The 19,717-nt window shown below is 36.6% G+C and overlaps 1 protein-coding gene across 1 annotated transcript in view; it reads left to right on the top strand.

Annotated features, from left to right (window-relative positions):
• Window positions 1-19,717, top strand: part of YEATS2 (YEATS domain containing 2) — a 41,630-nt gene that overhangs the window by 19,348 nt on the left and 2,565 nt on the right. Inside the window, exons 16-31 of the mRNA XM_032225269.1 lie at window positions 186-359; window positions 1,531-1,786; window positions 3,738-3,899; window positions 4,427-4,530; window positions 5,090-5,251; window positions 6,668-6,841; window positions 7,307-7,505; window positions 8,569-8,700; window positions 9,161-9,253; window positions 10,632-10,743; window positions 11,544-11,617; window positions 13,609-13,688; window positions 14,894-15,092; window positions 17,395-17,621; window positions 18,474-18,548; window positions 19,207-19,280. Of these exons, the coding sequence (XP_032081160.1) occupies window positions 186-359; window positions 1,531-1,786; window positions 3,738-3,899; window positions 4,427-4,530; window positions 5,090-5,251; window positions 6,668-6,841; window positions 7,307-7,505; window positions 8,569-8,700; window positions 9,161-9,253; window positions 10,632-10,743; window positions 11,544-11,617; window positions 13,609-13,688; window positions 14,894-15,092; window positions 17,395-17,621; window positions 18,474-18,548; window positions 19,207-19,280 (2,297 nt within the window). The remainder of the gene's footprint in view (window positions 1-185; window positions 360-1,530; window positions 1,787-3,737; window positions 3,900-4,426; window positions 4,531-5,089; window positions 5,252-6,667; window positions 6,842-7,306; window positions 7,506-8,568; window positions 8,701-9,160; window positions 9,254-10,631; window positions 10,744-11,543; window positions 11,618-13,608; window positions 13,689-14,893; window positions 15,093-17,394; window positions 17,622-18,473; window positions 18,549-19,206; window positions 19,281-19,717) is intronic.

Below are 19,717 nucleotides of genomic sequence, written 5' to 3'. Positions count from 1 at the left end.
GGATCTAGTGGATCCACTGCTGCTCTCATTTGGGGGCCTCTCAGTTTCTCTTGCCGGTGGGAAATAAATCTGTAGAGCTTTCTTATGGACATTGTTGTAGGGGGGAGCAGCCAGCTCCTTAACCCTTCATTTGAACGGTAAGGTCTTCTCCACAAAATTTTAATTTCCATTTGGTTTATTTGAAGGTGATAATAAAGCAAGAGCCTGGAGAACTGCCGCAACATTCTCCAGTGGCAGCAACTGGAGCAGCCTCTCAGACCTCACTACCACAGTGCATAACTGTGAAAGGGAGCCATGTGATTGCTTTATCGCCCCAGAAACAGATTGTGAGCACAGGAGAGGCAGCCACTTCATCAAAGGTGCCTGACTTTTTTCTTTCTTTTTCACTCTAGCAGTTTTGTAGTAACTATAGCTCCCTTGCTTCACTCAACGCTCTTGTTCTTTTGAGGCAACTAGGTAATACCAGAAGCTTTAAATGGATAAAATATCCTTCAGATACCTATTTTGTTCTTTAAATTATAGCTTTATTAATTTGAGGAAAAAATAATTGCATTTCATTCGTTATCACAGCCTTCAACTATTTGATATACTAGGCCCATCTTTAATTCCAAATTGTTTTTCTTTGGGTAAATTTTCTTTTCCACACCTCCCCCCCTTTCCTTGCTTATGTGCTTTCATGTGTATCCTATAGAATTTCATTAGAGAAGCTGCGTCTTTTTCTGGCCTTACACAATCTTAGGAAACTAGATGTTAGCACTGGTTTTGAGAAATGTGCACTGGTTTCTGGATAGTTCCTTAGCCTTGTCCTTTTTTTATCTTCAAAATAACCTGAAAGCCAGTTATCTTAAAGGCTATATTTTCACAAACTCACTTTCCTAGAATTGATATTTTCCACTAAGATGTTTCTTGGACTATCAGCAAGATCAAGTTGATAGTGGCAAAAGAGATGGCTTTTTCAGCAGTTATGGACTTAGTTCCCAAAGATGTTTACTGGTTTCCCTTTTATCTCTTATATGCTGGCTTAAGCTATTTCTGATCTCACAGCATTTTTACTAAGCTCATTCTAATATGAAAAATTACATGGGTTTGAAATATTGAAAGGAATCATTGGTCCACAGTTAAATATTGGGTTATTTTAATTGTTTTGTGTTCTTTTTCTCAGCATTTGTAATAAAATCAATTAAAATGCACTGTTTTAGGATAAATATAAGTACATGGAAATGAATAGTGTTTTTCTTTATCTAAATCATCTGTAAAGATCCTTCTATGCAGTATTTTAGAAGCTATTAACTGCTTGGGGCTGCTAGTTATTTGAGCAATAGAATTAATACATAACTAGCACCAGAGAAGGTTTTATTCCCTAAACAGGCATAATCATCCTGAGTGAGTCATTTTGCTTCAATTCCAGACAATTTCCATTTCAGATCCAATCTTTGACAGAATATAGCTTTTATTTAGCTTGATGTTAATATCTTAGCTCTGTGTGTATATTTATATTGTGTGTATTTTTTATTTTTTTCCCCTCTCTAGATTACTGTTCCAGTTGGGTCTGCTTTACCATCGTCAGTCAAGCAAGCTGTGGCCCTCGGTGGAGGACAAATACTTGTGGCAAAATCAGGCCCTTCAGTCACAAAGACAGCTGGTGGAAAGCAAATTGTAACTCAAGGAGTCGCCAAAGCTATTGTGAGTAGTGGAGGAGGAACCATCGTTGCTCAGCCTGTGCAGACTTTAACAAAAGCTCAGGTTCCATCAACAGGAGCTCCAAAAACCGGATCCCAAGGTTCAGGTAGAGTGGTCTTACTTTTTGAAATGTCAAACATGATGGTATGGAGCTAAGGAATGAGTTTAAAAATATCTCCTTCATGCTCCATTCCTCGTATGTGCATTTAAAGATAAATGCACATACCTTTTTTTGGCAAAAATGTACAAGTGATTGGCTGCTGCTTTCTTCCAGGATGCTTTTTCAGCTTCCAAATCTAATTGATAACCTGCATGTTTTGTTTATCTTTCTCCTAATTATTAATCAAGTAGTGGCCCCAGTTTCTTGAAATCAGCCAAGATAGCCTAGCTAACTGGATAATGAACTAATTAATTAATTATATCAATAAAGTAAGCTATTGAATACTCTGGTGAGCTTTGCATCATAAAATTGCACCCCATGTCCAATTTAGTTTTGTTTTTTTTAAGATATATTGAATACTAACTTCCAGAGTTGCCTATAGTTTCAACACCACTAGGGGACACTAGGTTGGAAAACCTGGTCTGGGTAGGATGCATCAAATAGCAATAGCAATAGCAATAGCAGTTAGACTTATATACCGCTTCATAGGGCTTTCAGCCCTCTCTAAGAGGTTTACAGAGTCAGCATATTGCCCCCAACAACAATCCAGGTCTTCATTTTACCCACCTCGGAAGGATGGAAGGCTGAGTCAACCCTGAGCCGATGAGATTTGAACAGCCGAACTGCAGTCAGCTGAAGTAGCCTGCAGTGCTGCATTTAACCACTGCGCCACCTTGGATAGAATTGTTACTATGTAGTTCTACGATGCTATAGATTACTGTTGAAAACCCAATAAATAAAAGCGTTGGGCTACATTTAAAAGTTTATAAGCTGACTTGCATTCATGTTCTTTGCACTTATTCATGTACAGTAAATCCTCTCCAAAAAATTTGTCAACTCCCAGACAAATTTCAGGGCAGAGTGTCCTGGCAAGTAGAACAGATAAGGGAATCCATTTCTCCAGTGATGTGTGTTCTGCTGATACTGAAAAGCTGTTAGCTGACAGTGTATCCAGATGTTGATTTGTTTTGTTTTACCATATAATGTTGTAATACAGTAAACTGTTCAATTGTTGGTCTCTTTTCTATCCAGTACAAACATATTGCACTTTCTTGTATAAATATCATGTAGTCTTTCTTTTTGTAACTTCCTTCGTCTTCAGAGGTTCTGCTCATTTTCATTCCACTTTACCTTGTTTTCTGTTTGCACAAGGAAATTCCATGAAATACATCCTTCCCTTATTATCTACAACCCATCTTAAAGCCTTTCCTCTGTATGCGCTGTATTGAATGATAGCAGCTAGATTCTTATTTTTCTGCAGCTAGTTAGGGACTGAATTCTCTCCAAGGTTTTTGCACTCTGCAGACCTCCCAAAAATGGCCCATTTTTTGCAAAAACAGGCCCATTTTTTTAAAAAAGGGGGCATGAATAGGCATTAGAAGGCTTGTAGAGTGCTCCTGGGAAGTGGGGGGGGGCAAAAACGAGCAAAAAAACCCCAATTTTTTGTGAAAACTGGACTGTTTTTTGTCAAAAAAAGGGGTGCATGCAGAGCCATTAGGAAGCTTATAGAGTGCTCCTGGGGGCGGGGGGGGGGGGAGGCAAAAAGCCCCCAGGAGCACTCTAAACAGTCATTTTGGTGAAGGGGCAGGGTTTTGGGAGCCAAAAAAATGCTGTATTCAGTGTATAAGACGCACCCAGATTTTCAGTCTCTTTCTTGAGAGGAAAAAAGTGTATCTTGTACTCTGAAAAATACTGTAATTTTCAGTCAAATAAATACAAAATAGAATAAAACCCAATAATAAAAAAGTAAAAGATCCCAAACATAAATATTACATAACTGAAGCTAAGATGAAAGAAGTTGGAACGTTTTTAGAGTAATACTGCTGTGGGACTTAATGTTTTGTTGCAAGAGGGTGGTCTCTGAAAATCTTGATAATTTTTTTTCTTTTTCTTCTAGTTATGGCAACATTGCAATTACCAGCCACTAATTTAGCCAATTTGGCAAACCTACCTCCTGGCACAAAATTGTACCTTACTACAAATAGCAAGAACCCATCTGGAAAAGGAAAACTGCTACTTATACCTCAAGGAGCTATTTTGCGAGCCACAAATAATGCCAGTTAGTATTACACAAAACAAAAGTAGCATATTAAATGTGGTGACAAGCAATGGGTGGGTCCTTGGTGCTCTCTGAGCTTGGTGGTTTTCTTGCAAATGTTTCATTAGCAGGTTATATAACATCACAGTGCAAATGGATATTAAAGAACTATCCAGGTTTTTTTAGACAGTGCATTCTCTGAAACACAGATATATTAAAAATGCTTTATGAAAGGAAGGGCATCTGCTAGCAAGGTGGGAATCAACCATTCTTAGGTCAGATATAAATGTTACATAAATGTAGACCAGATTGCTATGAATTGTAGGGAGGAATCGATGTATAAACTTCTTTTTTGTGTCAATGAAATTTTATAGCAATCCATGTTGAGTCTGTATAGTTTCTGCTATTAGCTAATTACTGAATTTGGGATTGAGTTCCTGGAGAGTAGTTACATTTTGGTACCTAGCAAGTAACCTGAGAGTAGAGCTAAAATAAATAGGATTTGGTTTTGCCCTATTTATAACTGGCTGTCTTGTTGGATGTTCCAGATCAGCAGTTAGGTTCTTCAGGAAGTAGCGGAACGCAGGGTGCAACCAGTGGTGTGTCTCAGCATCTCACCTACACATCCTATATTCTCAAACAAACCCCACAGGTTAGTCCACAATACAAATATATACAGGGAGAGGGAGAGGGAGAGGGAGGGAGGGAGAGAGAGAGAGAGAGAGATTGTTAGCATAAACGTTAGACAACTACAAGTGGATCAATATTCTTCTGATGTGCTGAACTATAGTTTATAGCACAGAAGCATTCATGGAAATGAAGTTGAGATTAGGGGGCTGATAGCATGCTGGCTTTCCATTTAAAATTGAAAGAATCTGAATATTTTAAAAAAGGGATGCAAGGAGCCCATCAGTTACCATGGAAGCCATAAATCACAGTAAGGTGCCACAGTGCTCTTTTGTACAATGTTTAATATGTGGTAGAATATATTTGTACTTGAAGCTGTTTCTTTTTGATATGTTAACTGGCATGTTTTTTAAAGTTTTAAAAAATAGAATCTGATAGACTCTATTTAAAAGTAGGTATTGTGATAGGAGCCTGACTAATTCTAAGTGGAATTAAAAAAGAAAAACAGTTTAGGGTTTCAGAATTTAAGGGACAATGGCTATTACTTACATGTCTTCACTGCAGATATTAATTTTTTGGTGCAGGGCACTTTTTTAGTTGGCCAGCCACCTCACCAGACTACAGCAAAACAGGTGACATCAGGGACTGTTCTCCAAGGTAATACAAATGCTGGAACATCATCTTCCCAAGGACAGCAAGCTCTGAAAGTTATAACCGGACACAAAACTGCCACCTTATTTGCACAGGTAACTGTGGTGCTTCGTTTCAGAAGCTGGTTGTTCTAGAATCTAGATACTCCCGAAGGACTTAATGAAAAGTGCAACTGTTTTGCATTCTGTAGCAAGTCACTTTTGCATTTTATGGTAATATATTAATGTATCTTTTAGAAGCCTGGTTAATAAAATAAATGTCTGAATGATACATGTGCATTGTCAATAATGTGTAAATACTAATCTATATGCCTGAACAGTTAATTTTAATACATTATTTGGTTGGGCAAGACAGGTAGGTCTTAAGAAACAGAATGAAAAACTCTGAAAAGTTGTTTTGGTTTTGTTTGTTTTATTTTTGTTGTTACCAACTATTAAAAACCTCCATATATCCATAAAATATTTATGTTCTCCATGAGATAGTTATGCAGTGTATTTGGGTTGAATTCTCCTATTTCTATTTTCAAATGAAAATGCTTGAAAAAGAACTAAGACAGGCCAATGGTGAACAATGGACAATAGAGAGGGAGAAAGACGTGCTGAGCCTTTTCCTCTCATGCAGTTTTTCAATAGTAAAAAATGTTCCTTACAAATTGCCCCTTAATGAAAGAAGAATATGAGGAAGGAAATTTGTAGTCGAAGGACAGATGGGCAAAAGATTAGCTCAGCTTTTCCCAACTTGAGTGGTGACTAGAACTTTTGGGAATTATAGTCCAACACATTTAAAGAGCCCCAAGTTGGGAGAAGCTGGGCTAAGAAACCTTATTACCTTCAAATACCTAAAGAGCAGTCACATAAAAATGAAGTACATTTCTTCTCTACTGAGACTGCAGGACCAGAACAAATGGGTTAAAAATGTAAAGAAACATGTTCCATTTAGATTTTAGGAGAAACCTCCTAGTTATATGAACTGTTAGACAGTGGAACACACTGAAAAGTGAAGAGGTAATTCTTCACTAGAAATCTTCAAACCCAGAATGGAGGATCATTATCAGAAAGGTTCATAGATCCAGCACAGTGCAGGGAATTGACGACTAATGTCCTTTCCAACTCTTGGATCTTATTCTTAATCTTCCAATTCTGTATTTCATTTCATAATATACATTTGTTACGTGATTTCTACTTTGCCTAAAAGGAAAGGATCCAATTTTAACACAACCCTAGAATGTTTCTTTTATCCCCGTTTCAATATCATGTGGCATTCAAAAAAAGTACCCTGAGATACAAACCAGCACTTTTAACCCTCCATAACAATTTTTACTTATTCTTCACAAGCTATTTCTGACAATATCTTTATAATCTAGAAGATGTAGCAAAATTGAACACCTACATATATACTAAGGTTTTGTCTAAAACATCATGAATGTTTGTATCTTTTCTGTTTTCCTACTAGTTGTACTATATGCTTTATAAAAATATTGTTTCTATTTTAACTCATTTACAAATGTAAAGGCAGCTTCCAGCGGGCAAGCTTCACTCATGAAAATATCAGACAATACACTGAAATCATTACCGGCATCATCACAGCTCTCAAAACCCGGCACCACTGTGCTGAGAGTATCAGGCGGGGTGATTACTGCAGCAACAACTTCAGCTGTGACACTTGCGTCCAATGGTGTTCCCCAGGTGAAGTACAGGATTGGTTGATTTGCATGTCAGTCTTCAAATGCATTACAGAGTTATTTTGCTGGGGAAGAATCAACTTCTTACTCCTTGGAAATGAAAGTTACTTAAGTGTTAAGGCTCCATCCTGCTGTGTGAAAAAAATGTTAGCATTTACAAGAGACCTTTGCAGTACTTGCCCTCATACAGTGTTTATGGTGGAAATGCAGGGGTGCTATTAGTAAATAGTAGAGAAGTGTATGAAATCTTTAAACTGACAATGCATTAGGAAAATACTGTAAATGTTATGTACAATAGAACTGGACCCCCATGATTTTCTAACTCTCAACTAAAAATATTGTATATGCATAGCTTAGGAATTATTAAATCATAATTTGTTTAGAATATTTTTTTCTTTTATTTTCTTTATTGGATCATTAAACTGAAAAAAAGTGTTTTCTACTGTCCATGTTTTTTTTTTAAACACAGCAAGCAAACAGTGCAAGCTCTAGCTCCCCTTCAACTACGGGCCCCATTGTGAAGGCATCTGGGCAGCAACAGCAGGTTGTTGCCAATCATGGGCAAGCAGCATCAGTTGCACCTAATAAAACAAGTTCCTCCACAGTTGTAAGCATTGCTTCTTGGGTCACAACCCCAGCACCAACATCCACAAAAACTGCAGTATCAGGTAATCTAGAACTAAAAGATTGAAATTAGTCAATGGGATGCTTTTATCCAAACTAAACACAAAACCCACTGGTGTATGATCTGAAATATATATGGTGCAAGCTTTACTTGGATTAATTGATTCAAAAAATATTGTAGAAGTATAAGCATCAATTCTGGAACAAGATTGGTCCCTAGTTGAATACTACATATAACATTTTGTTAATTGGACATACAGAAATGAGGTGGCACAGTGGTTAGAGTGCAGTACTGCAGGCTACTTCAGCTGGCTGCTAGCTGCAATTCAGCAGATCAAATCTCACCGGCTCAAGGTTGACTCAGCCTTTCATCCTTCCAAAGTGGGTAAAATGAGGACCCAGATTGTTGGGGGCAATATGCTGTCTCTGTAAACTGCTTAGAGAGGGCTGTAAAAGCACTATGAAGTGGTATATAAGTCTAAGTTCTAAGTGCTATTGTTCCCCAAATATCAGCTCATGCAGTTCCACCAGATTCTGCAATTACTGAAACACTAAGATTAACTTCCTCTTGAATTTGGATCCTGGAAAGCCCATTGGTTTTCTGAGAAACTCTTGGAGTCTAAGCAGTACAAGGTCTAGTTAGGAAACAGTTAAATCTATTGAGCCAAATGTCTATGGATATTCTAAGACACCCAGGCCATGGTTGTCCAAAAGGTATTCTTTCAAAAGGCAACTGGACTTTGTGTTTCCTTGAAGATGTTTCAGCTTCTTTAGCTTCTTGGATGAGAAGCAAAACCTCAATCTCGTCAAATAATCAGATCTTACCTTATGCGAAATGGGCATCCATATATATTGACATAAGGCATCCATGGTGGTTCTCAGTATCCCTTAATACCAGTTTTGGACATATTTTGGGGGTTGGGGGTGGAAGGTATGATATTATAATTCTCCACTAGGGCCAGTTCCAGTTGGTCTTGGTAGCAGGGAATAGATCTAGCACTAGACCTAGTTCTCCATACTGATACATAGATAGGAGAGCTTCCTTTTTATATTATTTGTTCCATGTGAAAAGAAGAAACAATTCATTTTAATACATTTCTAATGTAGGGTTGCTAAAGATCCACTCCAATCAGAACAGCCCACAACAAACTGTTTTGACAGTACCCAGCCAACTCAAACAACTTGGTGTCAGCAATGCTTCTGGAGGAGTCCAAACTATACTGATGCCTGTGAACAAAGGTAGGATGTAGTTGACAAGACATTGCCTAAATCTCTTCTTCAATATTGCAGGCTTCTCTCTCCTAAGCTTTCTGGCTCTATGGCACTGCAAAGAATTGGAAACCTTTGGCTCTAGTGGCGAGCAGACTTTAATGTTGTCTGGAGCACAACATTTGATGCCATGCATATCATATCCTATTGACATTGATAACTAATAAACATTTACAATTTTAATGTCCAGTGTTATCATTATTACCAGGTTATGCATAATAGTGAGAACATGGTTTGTGAGATCCAGGTAAAATAAGAAAAAAAGAACAGATTTTTTTAAAAAATTCAGATAACATTTATAGAGCTGTTGCAAAAAGCCATTGTTAAAATTTCCATCATTTTCTGCTAAAATTATTGAAGTAATTTAGTAACAAAAATGAAAAAAGCGAAGCATATTTGTCAAATTATCAATATTCCCTTTCTCTTTCAGTGATACAGTCAGTTTCTTCCAGTAAAGCAACGGCTGTTGCACCTACAACTAGTGTAGTTGTCCCAAGCACTCCTGAAGCGACTGTTACCAAAGGTAGAATTGTCCATTGTCATAATGAAACCTTGAAATATGATTAGCCACTATTCATGACATATATAAGAAATTTATAATAGTTTTTTGGGGGGAAATTAGTCAGTGGAATTGTGCAAAGCATTCAGAAGGGGTACTGTGCAAAGTGCATTGGTATCAAAAGAGTATAAATGCTTGTGGAGATTCTCAGTCATCCAGATCATAGTTGTCTCAAAGGTTTTTTCAAAGAAAAAACAGTCCAGTAGCCTCCAAGCTCCTTTGAGATATCAGCAGAGTCCCACTTCTTGAAACATGAAAGCATGAAAGGGTTTGATGTGGCTGCCTCAGAGGCTTTCTCTGGTTGTGTTTGCATATACCTCTGCATATATTTTCATTGACACCACCAACGAACCAAACATGACTGCATAGCTACTTGCTCAGATAGCCAGGGTTATCTAAGCTAAGAAAGTTGCTTCACTTGCACTTTTGCACTTAGTAGAAACGGCCCTTTATTTAAAAAAAGCATTTTATGAGCCATCAGCTGTTCCACAGTATGATTATGCAAGTGAAGCAGGATTCAGGTGATAAAACATTCAGCTTGATGAAGGTATTGACATCAAGAAATCTTTTTGGGCATCTCTAAAAGTATAATGGTACTTTCACTTGGAGACCAAAGATAATACTAAGGTAGTTTTACTACACAAAAAGCAGCAACCCCCCCAAAATAGCTTTTGAAATGTAGACCTTTTACATTGTATTTTTTCCTGCCATCCATTTACACTTACAGTTACTACTCTGTGAGGGAGATAGGTGGTTCCAAAATTTGACTGATTGATTGATAAATAAGTCAGTAAATAATTATGATGGTACCAGGATTCCTCTTTAAAATCTCTGCTTTCCTCCTTCAGAAAAATTACTAATAGTTCTCAACTTACAATCACAGTTGAGCCCAAAATTTCTGTTGCTAAACAAGATAGTTGTTAAATGAATGTTGCCCCATTCTATGACTTCTCATGCCACAGTTGTTAAGTGAATTACTGCAGTTGTTAACTTAGTACTGTGGCTTTTAAGTGAATCTGGATTTCCCATTAACTTGGTTTGTCAGAAGATAACAAAAGGTGATCACTTGACCATGGACACGGCAGTTGTCATAAATATGAACCAATTGCCAACCATCTGAACTTTGATCACTTGACCATGGAGATGCTGCAACAGTCATAAGTGTGAAAACTGCCATAAATCACTTTTTTAATGTCGTAACTTCCAACAGTCACTAAATGAACTATTGTAATTTAAGGACTACCTGTAGTTTTTTTTCCTAATTGTCTGAAACAGAAGACCATTATTGTCTTTCATTTGCCTAACATATGTTTTTTTTTTAATATTCTATTGTCTTTTAAAGTGAAGCTGGAGCCTGATGCAACAGGGCAGAGCTGCAGTGTTCCAGTCTCTCAGGATGCTCAGGCAACAATAAAAACAGAGGAAAGTTCAGAACTTGGAAATTATTCCATTGGGTAATTATGTTTGTGAAGTTAAACTAACTTACAACAAGGAGCAATGGCTGTTGTAAAAAATATGGGTTATATTTTTATGAGCCACTTGAATTTGTTGAGAGTTCACGCCTATTAATGTTGAAATGAAATTTCTTCAAGAAAATTATTTTAATTGTATTCAATCCAAGCAGTTTTTATAGTAGGTATTGGATAGATCACAGTATATTAAGGCCTTGGTATGAAATACTTCACCTATGCACATTAAAATTACACTGATCAGTTTGCACATCAGTTGCAGTGGATATACTGTATTTTAGATGCAGCACTGTATCCATAAAAGCTAGTTATCTTATTTGTTCAGATTTATCTTTGTCTCAAAGTTTTAAGAGCCATATCAAGCTATAGCTATATCCAGCTATGGAGCTGAGGCGACAGACTTCTATTATGATCCTCACAGACTCCATCCTTTATTGCCATCCAATTTACAACAGAATAATTTCCTATTTTAAAGAAGCTTAGTAGAAGCTTATAATACAACTTTTTTCTTGATTTCATGTCAAGTTTGTGTAAGCTTAACACTGCCCTCCCCTTGGAAAAAAATGTAAAATTCAGACTTCCAAAAATGTAAAAGCTGAGAAAGGTTTGAAAATGTTTGTCCAAACATCTCTCTCTGCATGTACACAGAGATGTGTGCTCTATAGGCAGTAATACAGCAGTATCTGTACATACATGTTCTTTCTACAGTAGAAGTTGTGTAAAAAGCCCTGTACTATGCTATAATAAATAAATTATATTAAATGCCACCTCTTTATTTTTTACAGGGAAGAATATTTAGACAACCTCCCACAACTTTTGACAGCAATTGTGAAGAATGTTCCATTAATTGCTGAGAGAAGTAATGAAAACATTGTTTAACAGTCATTTTTGGTGCAATATGCTCAATTCATACTAAGTATGGCCATTGGTCCATCTGCCTGCATTTGCTATAGAGCAGTATTTCTCAAAATGGGCGAAACTGCCCCCTAATGAAAGGTGTTTGCATTATCAAGAGGGGTGTTAGACGCTAAGGGGGCAACAAGAACTTTATGCACTCCAAGGGGGTGGCGTAAGAAGCCATAAGGATTGTAATCATAGGATTACTCAGAACTTACTCAACAAACTTTACTAAGTGTGTAAAACATTAACTTTGATAATTATAAATACATCAAACTTTAAAATGTTTAAAATATTATGTGGCTTTGACCACATGTTAACCATGGGGAAATCTCTTACAATTTTCTGTTTTTATATATTTATTTTTTCATGTCAAGATTATTCCTCCTAGCTTGAGTTCCATATCTTTTCTTATCCATTTTTTAAATGTTTGGCTAAATGTCATATTCTGCCGTGTACATGAGAGCAATGAATTACAATAAAGCTGACTGATTTCCATTTCAACCATCAGAACACTAGTTTCCATTTTCTTGTTCCACTTACAAAGCTTGTATTGTGTATTCTTTTTTATTCTGAAGGATAACAAGCATTCAGAAAGTGTTCCCATTTTTGCTGATATTCTGAAAGATACCAGAGACAGTCTAGTATTTTTAACTCTCCTCTTTATGAGGAATGGGAATGGGAAACTAGTATTTCTGAAATCAAAACTTCCAGTGCAGTATGGCAGGCAAACTCTGCCCCCAGCCTGGAGTTTGATCCGGATGGGGCTCAAGGTTGACTCAGCTTTCATCCTTCTGAGGTCCGTAAAAAGAGGACCCAGATTGTTGAGGACTATATGCAAATAATGCTTCTACATTGTAAGGCACCCAGAAAGTGTTGTAAAGCACTATGGGGCACAGTATAAGCCTAAATGCTGTTGCTATTGAACACTCAGGTTTAATCTGATCCATGAGACCAGTCCCTCTAACTCAAAGGATTTAAAAGAGATTCCTCTCCCACTTTGATCTGCTTTTTGACATACAGGACACCTAAAAGGACAGTAGTTTTCTGTAATCTAGTGGGCTATGCAGTGCTTTGTAAGTGGTTTGAGAAGGTGGTTTGGAATATGCAGTAGCACTCAACCATATCTGTTTGATGCAATAATTTCTTTTTCCTTGGGAATAGATAGCTGTCCTTTGTAGCTGCCCGGTCAGCTCAATAAATAATGTAGCTTCAAAGAGATTACAGATTAAAGATTACAGACATTTGCAGCATTGTGTTCTAAGCACCTTTTTGAAGCACTACATAATCATATATTATCTGTAAAAAAAATACATTATCGGAGAGTTGAATCACACTCCTAGGCTATATCCAACTCCTGATTTTTGCAGTGTTGCCTAGATGAGCTGAATCTTAACAATGAGGTAATAGCTGCTGAGTTATTCAGCTATGGCTGGCTTTATTTTCATCCACATGAAAATACATAAAATAAGTGGTTTAATAGCAATTGGCACTTTACATACTGAGACTTGATGTTCCTGAAATAAACAATGCATGTGCCTAGTTTTCATACTGGGGTTCATTCAGGCTCCTGCTTTTCCCTTCTCCAAATCATTGCTAGTAATTTGTTTCTCAGATGTTTTTTATGTTCAGAGCCTTCCATCTTTTTGAGTAGTTCCAAAAGGCTAGAAAATTGTCTTATGTCACAAATACCACCCCTGTATTTACCTGTTGTTCAAATAGCTATGGTAATATCTCTTTAATGTTCTTTCTAATTTAGTATCTCTTTTAAATCAGAGTAAAGGGCTTTTTAGTTTTTTCCATAAGGGACTTCCTGATTTTAGTAATAAGTAGCATATTTTGATTTAAACTATGTTCTAAGAAGGTATTCAGAAATAGCTTGCCATATAATACATTAATTTCCATGGTTATTAAAAATCTAAAGCTTTTGGTGTTCCTTTTTTGTTTTTTTAGCTGAGGATGCCAATCTTTTCTGTGCCAGTTCTGTGGAACAATATTATACCTGGAATATTGGAAAACGAAGAGCTGCTGAGGTAATTTTAATTCTGTAAGCTGAATTTCAGCCTCAGGGAAATGTATGACTGAAAGCTGTCCTTCAGAAATCTGGTGATTTTTAAAACCTAGAAATTATTTTTTTAAAAATATCTTGCATTTAATACGTAGCCATTTTTGCAGAGGTTTACTAATATTTGGCTAAATAAAATGTAACTGAACTTAAAGTTCCATGTCCTGTCTTAACATTATATAATCCAGATCTGTTGTGTGATAAAATAGCAACTTTTCCCCAATGTTGTCTTGATGTTGTCATACTTCCAAGAGTTTTTTACTCTGCTTTTAATGTCTCTTTTCTGCTTGACAAAATGACCCTTTTATTGTGACCACCATGATGAAAAATGAGGAAGCATTCCAGAATAGATTGTACTGTCCTCTGATGTAACAAACTGAAAACAAAAATTGTATTTGCCCTAAAAGTTTTCAATTCCTGAGCTTTCAGAAGCATAAACGTATAACTGTTTATTTGATGTTATTTTTGTTCTTGTTCATTAGATGTGCCCTATTTTAGAGCCACAAAGACAAAATATAGAATGGCTAGAACTGTAAGATCATCTATTAACAGAAGTCATCTGTTTGGAACAATTTCACATGTGCACACAGACATACACACACACACACAGAGGTCCCATTGTTGCTGACCATCAACAATTAAGCAGTAGAGGATCACCTGGTCACCATCTGGGAGATAACAGTTATCTACAGTTTTTTACTTAGCTCTTATAATGCATAAAGATCCATTGATATAATGTAACTATAATCTATATATATAAAAGCGAAATACCACTCATCATGAAATCTCCAGAACCATAAAGCCTACAAACCTGAAATTTGGCACATATGTTCCTCTTGGTTTCTAGGTGATTGTTAAGAAAGGAGTTTTTGAAATGACCGTCAGATCATTAGTATTTCTTATATCATTATTAACACTCTCTGATGCTAAGGTGTTAAGATTGAGAGAGAGAAGGGGGTAAGATAGGAGATGCCTCTGTGTGGCAAGCCTGAGGGAGAGAAGGAGAGAGGAGAGGCCGATCATAACTACTCATTAATGCTCAAGCTTTGTCAATTTATCAAGCCTGATTACATAATTTCGTAGCAAAGCACTTGTATCCAACTGACTAGTGAAAGATATACATATTTTATTCTATTTAATTCTTGTTTTTCTTCTTCCTTTTTTCATCTCCAGTGGCAAAGAGCCTTGACAATACGTAAAATCCTTCAAGAAATGATAGAAAAGTATCCTAAATTTCACAACATTGTGCCTCTGAAAACAAAGCAGGTTGTACACTGGTGTCGCTTCCATGGCTATACACCACCTGATCCAGAAGTTTTTAGGAATGAGGATTCCATAGAGGATGTCCTGACACAAATAGACAATGAGCCAGGTAAAGAGTCTAAATTTAGAACCTCAAAGGGTTTATTTTGGCATAATTTGTAGAATGAAAATAAATTATAGGATTAGGTTTCCATCTTTGTCTCCCGAAGCATCAGTTTTGCCTGGAAAATTCAATAAAGGTGAAACTCGAAAAATTAGAATATCGTGCAAAAGTTCATTTATTTCAGTACTGCAACTTAGAAGATGAAACTAATATATGAGATAAGACTCATTACATGAAAAGCAAGATAGTTCAAGCCGTGATTTGTCATAATTGTGATGATTATGGCTTACAGCTCATGAAAACCCCAAATCCACAATCACAGAAAATTAGAATATTACATGCAATCAATAAAACAAGGATTGTACATAGAACAATATCGGACCTCTGAAAAGTATAAGCATGCATATGTACTCAGTACTTGATTTGGGCCCCTTTTACAGCAATTACTGCCTCAATGCGGCGTGGCGTGGAAGCTATCAGCCTGTGGCACTACTGAGGTGTTATGGAAGACCAGGATGCTTCAATAGCGGCCTTCAGCTCTTCTGCATTGTTTGGTCTCATGTCTCTCATCTTTCTCTTGGCAATGCCCCATAGATTCTCTATGGAGTTCAAGCCAGGTGAGTTTGCTGGACAATCAAGCACAGTAATCCTCTGGTCATTGAACCAGGTTTTGGTGCTTTTGGCAGTGTGGGCAGGTGCCAAGTCCTGTTGGAAAATGAAGTCAGCATCCCCATAAAGCTTGTCTGCAGAAGGAAGCATGAAGTGCTCCAAAATCTCCTGGTAGACAGCTGTGTTGAACCTGACTTAATGAAGCACAGTGGACCAACACCAGCAGATGACATGGCTCCCCAAATCAACACAGACTGTGAAATCTTCACACTGGACTTCAAGCATCTTGCAGTGTGTGCCTCTCCATTCTTCCTCCATACTCTGGGTCCTTGGTTTCCAAATGAGATGCAAAAGTTGCTCTCATCAGAAAAGAGGATTTTGGACCACTAAGCAACAGACCAAGTCTGTTTTTCTTTAGCCCAGATAAGATGCTTCTGACGTTGTTGTTCAGGAGCGTCTTGACAAAAGGAATGTGACATTTGAAGCCCATGTCCAGGATCCATCTGTATGTGGTAGCTCTTGATGCACTGACTCCAGCCTCAGTCCACTCCTTGTGAAAGTCCCAACACTTTTGAATGGCCTTTTCCTGACAATCCTTTCCAGGCAGCGGTCATCCCTGCTGCTTGTGCACTTTTTTTCTTCCACACTTTTCTCTTCCACTTAACTTTCTATTATTGTGCTTTGATACAGCACTTTGGGAACATCCAATGTCTTTTGCAATTACCTTTTGAGGCTTTCCCTCCTTATGGAGGGTATCAATGACAGTTTTCTGCACAACTGTCAGGTCAGCAGCCTTTCCCATGATTGTGATTCCTACTGAACCAGACAGAGAGACCATTTAAAGGATCAGGAACCCTTGCAGGCATTATGGCTTAATTAGCTGATTAGAATGGGACCCTTTGAGCCTAGAATATTGCACCTTTTCACAATATTCTAATTTTCTGAGTGTAGATTTGGGGTTTTCATGAGCTGTAAGCCATAATCATCACAATTATGACAAATCACGGCTTGAACTATCTTGCTTTGCATGTAATGAGTCTATCTCATATATTAGTTTCACCTTTTAAGTTGCATTACTGAAATAAATGAACTTTTGCATGATATTCTAATTTTTTTGAGTTTCACCTGTATGTGTTTCTAGGACCATGTATAGAAATGCTATATTTAACAGTTTTCCTATAAAGTGGGGGATTGTTTTCTGATTATTTGGGCCTGGTTGGGGAAGTTCAGGAGAAATGAGTGAATGAAGCAAGGAATAAATCAGTGAATGAATCAATAAATGAAATAAATGTTATTTTGGTCCTGAAATAAGGGGAATATGATAAACAGATTTTTTTAAACCCAGTGGTATGGACTACTTATCATAGTTGTCAGGAACATATTAATATTCTTATTAGTGACTATTACCTAAACAGAACTAGATACACATTCATACTTTATTGAATTGAGTGTGCTCCATTTCTTCAACTCCAAAACTAACAATTCTGAATTTACAAATATTTTTGTTAAACATTGTTAATAGTTTCTCTTTTGATATAATGATTGAAACTTGAGAGATATATGGATAGTAGAGGATTAGGAGTTTAAGTTTCTGGTCACAGCAACTATAATTTGTTTTATTTGCAATGAACTGCATGTCACTTTATATAAATTATTTGCTAATCCTGTCTTCTGTGCCTAATTGCTTTACATGGAAAAGAATGCTCATCATCTTACACCACTGGGGAAGAGCTTTGTCGAAAGCTTATAGAACTAGAGCAGCTCCTTAAACAAGAATCTGACAATGATGAGGAAGTAGACATTCTTAACATTACTGAACCTCTGAAAATAAACATTAAAAAGGAACAGGAAGAGACACAAGAAGAGGCCAAATTCTACTTAGCACCACAGTCTGCATCTGAGTATGTGCGTGAAACTGCTCAACAGGTAAATAAAATAATTTTTAAAAAATAATTTTTTCATTATCTTGAGATTTTTAGAGTGTAATATATGTAATATTTAGAATGGTTGCAAGTTGCCTTACCTTTCTCTTTAACAAGCTAGAAGAACTTGAATACCTTTTTATAGTGTTGTTCCCCAATTGCTTTCACAATTGCTAATAAAAATATTCAGTTCTAGGAAATAAGAATCACAAACTTGCTGCAGAATTGTCAGTCATCCAACTTAAAACCCCAGCTAAGCACTCTTGCACTAAAAAACAGCAAATGTTGAATTTTAAATTCCATAATCATCCTAACTTTTTATAATAATTTTAGTCCACCTGAAGTGCAAAGTTACAAGATTCTTTCCAGAAGATGAAGAAGAACTGAATATGATTCATCTTATCTGCAGGCACACATTCATGTATGCACACATGCACACACACAAACAAACATAAACAAAATCTATATGTATTTAGTGATTCTTCAGTTTACAAATTCAGAATCCTACTTCAAATATTTCTGAATCCTATCAGAAATATTTAGGAAGTGTAATTTTAAAGCAGCTCAGTACCCAGGCATCAGAAGAAAAACCTATTGTTATTTTTGCACATTATAATCAAATTCTATTCTGTTTAGAATGGCTGAATTTTGTACAGCAAACCTATTAAGGATACAGCTTTAAAGTTTCAGAACAAAATGCTAATTTTCCAATGACTACAATTCGTTGAACATATAGCAGTCTATGCCTATTGAATTTTAAGTGTAACTGTTATCACCAGTTCTAAGAGTCATTTTAACTTCTAAAGAAGATACATATCTGTGAAGTTAATTATGAACACATTGTCTTATTTTATAGGTAGGAATTTCCTTTCCACCTGTGGAACTTCACAAAAATATATATGCTTTTATAATAGAAGATATGATTTTAAAGGTAAGCTGTTTAAATTCTTAGCGTTAAAGTAGTCATAGACAAATTAAATAGGTTAACTTACACTGTGAGAGGTGTTGGCTGCAAGTAGAACAAGGATAATAGTGTCTTGTGGTATCTTTATTTTAATAATAATTTATAGTTTATTGAATGTATTAAGCTGTCAAATGAAAAGACTCAAAGTAGCATACAGCAATACTGTAGCAATAAAAAAACCAAATGCAGAGATTGGAGGGAGGGGGTTGTCAATATAAAAGTGTTCCATAACCTAACTTTGGCCAGTTGGGAGTAGACAATTAGGAGTTAATCAATTGCTGGACCTTTGCACCTGGTATTGGGGAAGGCAATTTTCTAGAGCTTTTCTAGAGCACAGTATGACTGGGAGTAGAAAAACCTCCATGGATTGTATTTCAGCAGGTAGGAGTAGAAGCAGCGACAGAGAAGAAGTCATTTTACTTGATGGGATCCAGAGTTTTCTCAATGTTACGTTTTTGGATTTGTAGAACAATTTGAAGAAATGCACCATAGGCTACTTTAGTAAATAAGTTTTAGTTTATACACAGGATTCTGAGGTATAAAATACTCTGAAATATGTCCTCTGTTATTTAAAAACATTCATCCATGTTTACATTATTTATTTCTGAAATGCATTCTGCAACAGGCTACAGAACAGTTGGTCAGTGACATTCTAAGAGAAGCACTGGCAATTGGCTACCAAGCAGCTCCTCGAAACAGGTATACTTGTTTAACTTTCACATCTACATTCTAAATGTATCTATATTAACTGGCTCAAGGTTGACTCAGCTTTCCATCCTCTCAAGGTCAGTAAAATGAGGACCCAGATTATTGGGGGCAATATACTATCCCTCTAAACCTCTTAGAGAAGATTGTCAATCACAGTGAAGCGGTATATAAGTTTAAGTCCTATTGCTATTGGTATAAAAGGAAAACTAATTCAAAGATGGAAGAATAAAAAGAAAGAGTAGAAGGTGCAGGCTAAGTGCTATTGTTATTGCTATTCTTGAAATAATAAAGAGATGAGATGAAGTGAGAAAATTGGATGAATACAGTCTGGGTCTTCATTTTACTGACTTCAGAAGGATAGAAGGCTGAATCAACCTTGAACCAGCGAGAATCGAACTGCTGGCAGTTGGCAGAATTAGTCTGAAATA

This window comes from Thamnophis elegans, chromosome 10, assembly GCF_009769535.1.
Source record: "Thamnophis elegans isolate rThaEle1 chromosome 10, rThaEle1.pri, whole genome shotgun sequence".
NCBI lineage: Eukaryota > Metazoa > Chordata > Lepidosauria > Squamata > Colubridae > Thamnophis > Thamnophis elegans.
The sequence above is the reverse complement of the archived record's forward strand: the minus strand, read 5'-3'. Positions and strand labels throughout refer to the sequence as shown.